The 9,126-nt window shown below is 39.8% G+C and overlaps 1 protein-coding gene across 4 annotated transcripts in view; it reads left to right on the forward strand.

The window, feature by feature from the left end:
- Positions 1-415: 415 nt before the first annotated feature.
- The window catches only part of LOC102298435 (amine sulfotransferase), a 14,952-nt gene continuing 6,241 nt past the window's right edge, over positions 416-9,126 (forward strand). Inside the window, exons 1-2 of one of the 4 annotated variants that reach the window (XM_042217471.1) lie at positions 1,721-1,841; positions 7,238-7,347. In XM_042217471.1, the coding sequence (XP_042073405.1) occupies positions 7,337-7,347 (11 nt within the window). In that variant the 5' untranslated portion in view covers positions 1,721-1,841; positions 7,238-7,336. Of the gene's footprint in view, positions 564-1,720; positions 1,842-2,256; positions 2,282-7,237; positions 7,348-9,126 lie in introns of those variants that run through there. The other 3 variants (XM_042217472.1, XM_042217473.1, XM_042217474.1) reach the window with 3 other exon arrangements.

Below are 9,126 nucleotides of genomic sequence, written 5' to 3' on the forward strand. Positions count from 1 at the left end.
TTATTTCATACGGGTCCACATTACCGATGGACGCAATTTTTTCAAAGTACTGTCTCTTGGTGTCCGGGCACAATCGGCCCGATACAGCCCTTTGTCTTTTGTGCTGATTTTGAGCATGGTTCTGGCAGTCCCGATTCCAACACTGCGCGCTTGTTTAGCTTTCTGGCCTACTGACATGGCGCCGCGATCCCACAATGCACTGCGGCGTGACCTCAACTCCAAAGCCCTATTCCTCTCCAACATCAACTGAACATATCGCGCCACAAAACACAGCAACACACTTCCTCCACACTGGGTGAGAGTGGAGCCCTCTAGTGGGCCACCACACAATTAACCTGACAAATGTCACAGATTAAATATTAACTGTTTATTTCCTGGTTTGTTATCTACTACACATCTGTTTAACCGTCACCAGTTAATCTGTGACACCAGTTAATCTGGAACACCAGCACATGAGTTTGCACTCTTCCATGAGAGCAATATTCCAGCGTGCAAAGTAAAGACAGCAGACAGTGTGAGGAGAGGTTCTGGTTCGGTTGTTTTGGAAAATCACTCAAGATAAGGTAAGGTTCGTTCATTTAAATTCGATTCTAAGCTTGATAAAAGTCTGATAAAACCAATGCCTGCAATTACTGTCATGAAAGGTCCCTGGAAGGCAGAATTTCCAAGGTTGCAGGCCAAAACCGCAAGAATTACATCTTATATTAAACCGGCTGCAGCCTCTGCACCTGTTACATGAGTTACATGTGCAAAATGCCTGATGATGTTTTGTTAATTCCTGCTGTTTGGGATGCTATGCTTTTCATTAAGCTAGCACCATTACAACTTATTCTTCTGATAATGGAACCTTTTGAACATCTTGTTCTATACTGTGTGGGTCCTTTGCTGCCCTCAACATCTGGAAATAAGTATCTTCTTGCAGTGATATGTCAAAGTACCAAAATTCCTGCTGGATATCCACTGAGGTCAATAACGAGCAAGGCATTGGTGACAGCTCTAACTCAGTTTGTTTCGGTGTGAGTGGTCAGAGTTCAAATTTTTCATCTCACATGTTCGCCGAAGTTTTGTAAACCCTGCACATAAACCATAATTGGTCATCAAGATACCATGCACAAAGACAGGGTGCTCTGGAAAGGTTTCCCCAGATGCTAAAGTCTCTTTTGCGTACCTATTGTATAAAGCTTAGTAGAGACTGGGAAGAGGGTCTGCCATGGCTGATTTTGGCTGAAAGAAAACATAGGTTTCAGCCCTAATGAGCTTGGGTTTTGACATAGTGTGCGTCGGCCCTTGGCTGTAATAAAAAATAAAGGGGTTTATTCCGAGCCACCTAAAAAACTTGGTTGAGTTTGTTAATAGATTTAGACTTTGACTGCTTGTAGCTGGGATTGCCAGTTGTCAGTTTTGTTGTGGGGACCAAGTTTCAGCCTTTTTGCCAGTTGTGGCATCTCTGTATCGTCCCCCATTTACAGGCCCTCACAGGTCCTTAATGAGAAACTTTGATATAAATTACTTTCAACCCTAAAATGAAAGAAGTTGGTTCAGCGCTGTCATGTAAACTTACTCAAACCGTATTATGCAAGTGACCAAAATTCTAGTCGGTGTGTTAAGGACACCGCTGAGTGTAAAGTCTCCCAGTTCATCAGGGCCAGAGTTGGAGATCTGTGACTCTCTGAAGGTCTAACAATATCAGAGAGAAAACAGCACTTTGGACTCTCCAGGTTATCTTTTCAGCAAATAATGTTGTGGCAATGTTGTGGAGGATTGTGGAGGCTCAAAGCATGTGCATGATGATAAGAGGTGTAGGGGTCATTCACTCTATTGGTCTTGCTGCAAACACCCAGGTAATACAACACTTACCTTTCTACTGTTAAACTGGTTCTAAAAGTAATGCAGGTTCAGGTGAATTTCTTTTTGTAGTTTTCTGTCTTGAGAACTTGTTTACATATATTATCAGACTGTTTTGATGCTTTGTTGTTTATCAACCTCTGACTCAACCTGGCTGTCACTGCACACATGTGCTTTAGTGAGTCATAGTGGTTTTAATGATTTACACTGAGTTACTAAATTGTGTTTAACATAATAATAATAATAATGGATTGGATTTATATAGCGCTTTTCAAGGCACCCAAAGTGCTTTACAATGCCACTATTCATTCAGACTGACAGAAGTGAGGCTGCCATATCGCGCCATCGGCCCCTCTGGCCAACACCAGTAGGCGGTAGGGTAAAGTGTCTTGTCCAAGAGAGCCCGGGGATCGAACCGGCGACCTTCCGGTTACAGGTGCGATTAAAACTGTTCAATGTTTTGCTAAAAGACTGATTTATTAAAAAAGCTTAGGACAACTTTTTAGAGATTTCCTTAACTGAAGGGCTGAGCATGCATCTAGACTTTTTGGTGAATATGCTTTGAGATCAGGTCAGCAATATGAGACTGGACTGTTGAATGATTTTCTTACAAGTTAAATTTCTTTTTAGGTTTATGATTTCCTCCTTATAGTACTGTTTGCTGACTTAATCTTATCAGTTCTGTCTGTGCCATAGCTAATTATTCTATTTCAAGTAGAGTTGCCTGCATTGGTGATATAAAGTCCTTCATAAGATGCGTGATAGAGAAATTCTACTTCTCTGAAATATTCCCATATTGAACAACTGTAAAACCAGTTGTTCAATGTCCGTCATTTACAATATTACATTCACAATAATATATTTTTGATTGGATCAACCTTTTCTTCTGTAAGGCTTGTGTTTAGTGTAACACATTTTAACACATTTCTTAATTTGAGAGTCACGTTCAAACAGTGCAAATGTGCACTCACGTTGTTTTTGGCACTCGCTTTCTGGTTGGTTCAGTAGCATTGAGTCTTAAATACAGGTTTCATTCTGGATGCAGCACTCAAATTTTCAAGCAAGAATTCTGATAAGATTTGATTTTAAATACAGATTCCTATAGTACACTGTTAGACTTTTTGTCTCCACTTTGTGGTAACATACTGGCGTCACTGTTGCCAGCGCCATACCGTGACGCCGTGTTACAGTAGCTTACCGTTCTGCAGGATGATACCGTTTTTTGCTGTTGTGGTATAATACTCTTGGACAAATTATGGTAACGCACCGTAGCTTTTTCTTTTTTTTTTATGTCGTTATGTCGTAAATTACGTCAACAAAGTAACATCATACTGTGATTAAGAAATTGGTATACTACCGTTTATTCACGGTATGTCACTGTAAGCCCGCTGCAAGGTAATAAACTGCAATATATTAACCAGTAACTTACCGTTATCACGCATCATCAGTACCAAAAATATTCATCTCTGCTAGAGGATACCGTGTCCCTACAGGGTCATTTACTGTTGAGCAGGTTGTAATTTACCGTAATTTTAGGAAACAGTAACATACTGTAAGAGACTGGAGGGTTCCAAAAAAAATTGTATTGTATGAAAAAAAAAGTATCATTTATTCATTTATATGTATTTTTATATAAAAACACACACATATATACACACACACACACACACACACACACAAAATATAATCTGATATATACACACACACTTTTTTATCGACTATCTCTATTAACAAAGATATATATATACACACACACACACACACACACACACACACACACACACACACACACACACACACACACACACACACACAAAATATAATTCATGTGCTTTACACCACTTTATTTCAATTCTGATTTTTCCCTGCTGAAATACACATTTCCAAAATCAAAAACTGAAAAGAACTGAAAACATATTTTCATTGAGGAAGCACTTGTTTTTACTAAACTGTGTAATACATGTATTTTCTCAGATGGTTGTACAAACAATAACGATATTATGTCATATCCATATCATGCCAGACAACATATACTCAAGTGTTGGGTTTTCTTAGTTATTTTTTGTAGGGTCTTAAACCTACAATGTGAAGTTGGCACCTTACAAATAAACTGAATTGTAATAAATATAATATCAAGCCCCACACTTCTGCCTTTATATACACTTTGTCGAAAATACTGGCTCACACCACCAAATCAATGCGCAAAGCAGGGTCCACAAGGACATGGATGAGCGTGTGTGGTGTGAAGGAACTTGACTGACCTGCACTGAACTCTGATCTTGCTTTGTGGACTGAGTTCATTGATTTGTAGGGTGAGCCAATACATGTGACAATTGAAGTGTAAGTAGTGAAGTCCAAGGTCAGTGAGAAGTACTGAGTGATGCAACTCGAGCACAAAGTACAATTCAGAATCATTAACAAGTATAACAGCTATCTTCCCAAAAACCAAGCCATCATCAGTGTCATCAATGGAAACATAGCCTTTGACATACTTGGTACCTTTGTAGACAACTGCTGACACATCCAAAGTGGTCTGATTAGTGCAGCCTGCTTTTGCCACAGCTTCTTGAATGACAGTTCTTTGAACTGTAGGTGGAAACAGTTGGCTCACTGAGAGGTAGGACTGCAGTAACTGATGCCGTTCTGTCACAGTCTTGCATAAGTTGACAAAGTTGTGCACTGTTTTTGTACATGCTTTGAAATATGAGTGCTTGCTCTCAAATCTAAGGGTCCACAAACAAATGAGTGGTCCAAAGTGAAGGATAAGCTCTGCATAATGTAACAAATAGTGATGTTTAGCTTTTAAAGCTTTGTCAGGAAACCTACTGTGTCGCAGATGTATATAGTCCTCTATCAGTATCTTTAGGTAGGCAATGTCATTGTGACTTATTTTGGGGGCACATACAATATCAACAATGTCTCTAAGTTTAAGGCATAACTGCCAAACCTCACTATCCACAGGATGTTTTATCTTTTCACCAATGTACAGAGGCAGAAGTCGTAGAAGACACCAGTTCTGTGCTGCTGAACCCCCCAGCCTCTGCCCTGTTTTCACCTCACATGGCTTATGTTGTGTGTTAATCAGTGATTGCGTGTGTGTATGTACATTGGATCCTGGCGTTGGCCTGTTCTGTGCTGCCACTTCCTACGTGTTTGAATAGAGATGGACCGATCCGATATTACGTATCGGTATCGGTCCGATACTGACCTAAATTACTGGATCGGATATCGGAGAAAAATAAAAAATGTAATCTGATCCATTAAATATCACGAAAGCACCTCACAAAACTTGCAACACGCCGTAACTCACCTCAGAACGTTAGCACGTCGGAGCAGTATGCATCACGTGATAGAGCGGCTGTGGCATGCGGGACCTGTCGGTGGTCTGGATAGCATGTGGAGCTTCGCTAGCAACCCGGCATTTCATCTCCGACAAAGTTATCCCCGAGAGAAGTAAAGCAAGTGTGTAAGTCCATCTCTGAATGTTTGTAAAGCATTCCTGCGTTAAGCTTAACGAGCGACTGCCTCTCCTGCTGCTACTTCAATCATGAAACTGCTTAACGATCAGCTGATCGGCTTTTCTGTCGCGAGTCCGTCTCTCTTGTTTGTTTTTGGCCCACTTTGCACCAGAAAGAGGAAACCAGCGGCTGAACAACAGCAGCACGTTTAAGCTTGATCAGCTGTTGTTAGAATGTATTTAATATTACTTTCTACTCGAGGATCTTTTTCTACGTAGCTGACGGCTGGTAACTGTGCAGGGGCGGATCTAGCAAAGTTTAGCCAGGGGGGCCGATAGGGCATTAACTGGGAAAAGGGGGCACAAAGACATACTTTTCTTTCTTATTCTCATTTAAAATGTCTAGCTTTTAATAAATAATTATCTTACACCCAAAGTTTTAATTTGATGTAAAATGAATAGAAGTCAATTACTGTATATAGTGACTATTAAGTCTAATATATATACCCTAGTAAGCTATAGTACTTTTTCCTTTGGGAAGGTACCATCTGTGCAGTCTGCAATTTTGTTGAAGAAAGATGTTGAATCTATTTAATATTTCTTGAAAAATAATTGATTTCTGTGCATTTTTTTTTCACACTGCATCAAATTAAGGTTGATTACGTCGATTAAGCATCATGAGGTGGAGCGTGAGGGGTGGTTCCCTATTTTTTATTTATTTATTTTTGTTGTTGCTGGGAGTTGGAACCCTATTAGTTAGGTTGCTTAATATTTGCTAAGTACTCTTTAAAATACCAGAATAGGGAGGATGGTGTAGGTTTAAGTTTATTAGATTGATCAGTATTGTTAAACTATGAAATATTAGGTAGGGTGCAGTGAATACTTTAGTGTAGTTGTTGTTTTAAAGAGGTATACAGAGTGAGCTGCCCGAGGCTAATACAAGAATAGGCTTTGTAGAGTGTAGTTTCGTCTTTAACCGTTGAGTATGAAAATCTTTAATTGAGGGACAATCAGGAAAATAGTGCTATCGCATGAGAGTGTTATAAAAAAAAGTGTTTTCTCGGGGGTTGAATTAAAAGACACTATATGGGCGGATCATATCTGATGAGGGTCCGGGGCGTAGCTTTAGTGTAGTTGTTGTTTTAAACTTGAGTATGAACTTATACAAAATGCAGCAAGATATTTAAAAAAACAGTTTTGTTGATTAAAAAACACTATATCGGATTCATATCGGTATCGGCAGATATCCAAATTTATGATATCGGTATCGGACATAAAAAAGTGGTATTAAAGCATCACTTCCTACGTGTTTGAACTGTACAATTGCTCTGTTTAACTGGTTGTATGTGAAATGCCCTTCCACTTGCACAAGGGTATCAATATATAGCGACAAGTCACTGGAAACCACTCCTTCAAATAAATCATGGCCCAAACATGGAGGTAACCCAGAGCACACATGGAAATACTTCAGTGAATTAAACACAGAGTCAAATTTAATGCCATTCACAACCGAGTGGTCACTTGTAGAGAGGACCTCAACACTGTCTTTATAGTTATCAGCTGTTCTTTTTTGTCCAAGTGATAGTGGATCATTGATAAAGCTTTCCCTGTCAATTAAGCAGTATCTGCAAAAATGTTTGCTGCAGCTGAAATTCTCAGTGAAACCACCTATGCAGTGGGAGCCCAGATTGTCTCCTAAGATGGCTATCAAAGCTGCCTTCATTATGGTTCCATCCTCTACCAGAACACCTGTCTCTTCCATATCTTTAAGGTCTGCAATAAGACTGGAAAAAACTTTGTTATGGACAAAAGTTTTGAAGTCAGTGTCCTTGGAAAGCAGAACAAGTTGCATTGCATCAACAGAGGACCGGTTATGTGGTAAGATCTCACCTAGAGTCATGTACACTGCCAGGATTTTCTGTTTCTTTTTTCCAGACCCTAATGGATTAACCACTTCAAATGCATCTCACCCTGGGTCAACACACCTGAGTCACATGATTAGTTCATTACCAGGCCTCTGGAGAACTTCAAGACATGTTGAGAAGGTAATTTATCCATTTAAATCAGCTGTGATGGATCAAGCGCTTTGGGATCCTTAGGGACTAGTAAAAGCACTATATAAATACAGGCCATTTACCATTTATTGTTGTATGAACTACACTTCTTGTAAAAAAAACTGATTGGTAATGCGTTTGAGAAAAGCTCCTGCTGTGAACTTCCTTCTGTGAGGGCACACACACACACAGAGAGAGAGAGAGGGAGATCATTAATATAAAGGATTGGAGCCGTTTTTGGATTTTCACTTGTTGTTGACTTTAATATGAGTGGTCACATAAAATTCATTCCAATTTTTTGCCTTTGCTTCAATTAGGTTGTTTCTTTAAATCTACAACACTTTCCTTTTCAAAACGTTTACTGACATAGTAAGGAGGTAGCTAGGGAACTCAATAAGTATGAGCAACAGTAGCTTAAGGACACTATCTCCAATAAAGAGGATTTCATCATCTGCAGTTCATAAAAAAGTGCCATATTAAAAACAATTCAGCAGACCCTCAGAGTGCAGATGCAAACTGTTTTCAGCTATAGAGGTAGAGGTACACTTCATGCACTTATCAACATACAGTTTAGAGGCTTGCATTAGAGTGCATTGGTGCTTGGGCATCTTTTATTTAGCATGGTTATACCATTGTGAATGTAGCTATATAAACATGCTCAAGAGTCTATCATATGTTTGACATGCAACTAAAAATTCAAAAATATATTTTTAAATCAGTAACTTTGCAAATTTAGAGGAATTGTTTTTGGACAACATATGTATCACATTTTAAACAGGGTTTGAATAATCAGCGCCGACATACAGACATATATGCACTGGGTATAACAGACATGCTTACCGTGAAAGGCCCTCTGATGTCTTGGAGCAGAGAAACAAGCTGTATTGTTCCTTTCCTTATTGTATAAGCAAAGTCGTATAAGCAAAAATGACTAAGATGTTGGTGTTAACATGTCTTTTTATTTCATTCACACAGACAATGAATACTGAACAGCATACATTAAACCAGGTATCTCCCAACCCAGTAGTTACCAATCATGCGAAGCATGGCTAGTTTAACACGACAGGCATAATGACTTGCTTCTATCAGCTGTGCAATATTGTCGTTAATTGCACATACTATATGTTGTGATGATCTCAGTTCAGTCATGGTGTGTTCTGCAATCCTGCTGAATTGTGTTTTAGTCCCATCGTTTGTGTATGCGCGTACAAACAGGCGTATGGCGGTTGTGAATCGGAATGTCTTGAGCCTCAGCATCACGTCGTCGTAGTAGGTGTCAAAGTAATATTCGGGCAGTTCGAGCAAACAGCAGTGTTGCACCTGACTGGGATGAGCTGTTCGACATCCGTAGCATGTTTCCTGTAGAAAGGCGTTTAGCGGCAACATCACCAGGTGATGGGTTGCAAGCATTGCTTTTTACGATGAGTGCATCGGGTGCATACACCTGTAGACGTACCTAGAGCGGCTGTGGCTTGGATGATGTTCCAGCTGTTCGTGATGGTTGATACCAATGTCATCCTGCTCTCCTTAGTTAGAGGTGTCTGTGTTCCTTAGGTCACTCTGTTGATGTTCCAAATGATGAAAGAGTCTTTATATGTATAAGGGTTAGACCAGACCACTAGGAGGTGTCATTACCCCCCGGGGGTTGGTCATGGTTTCAGTTGACCTCTGACATGATAAGATAAGATAATGGAACTGTTTGTAAGGGAACTACAGTTGGGATGTGAGAGTGCTGGGATGCTCTTGATAAGGGAGCCTCTTTTATTGTTT

Source organism: Haplochromis burtoni, unplaced genomic scaffold (genome assembly GCF_018398535.1).
Source record: "Haplochromis burtoni strain Fernald_Lab_line unplaced genomic scaffold, NCSU_Asbu1 Contig_2040, whole genome shotgun sequence".
NCBI classification, from domain to species: Eukaryota; Metazoa; Chordata; class Actinopteri; order Cichliformes; family Cichlidae; genus Haplochromis; species Haplochromis burtoni.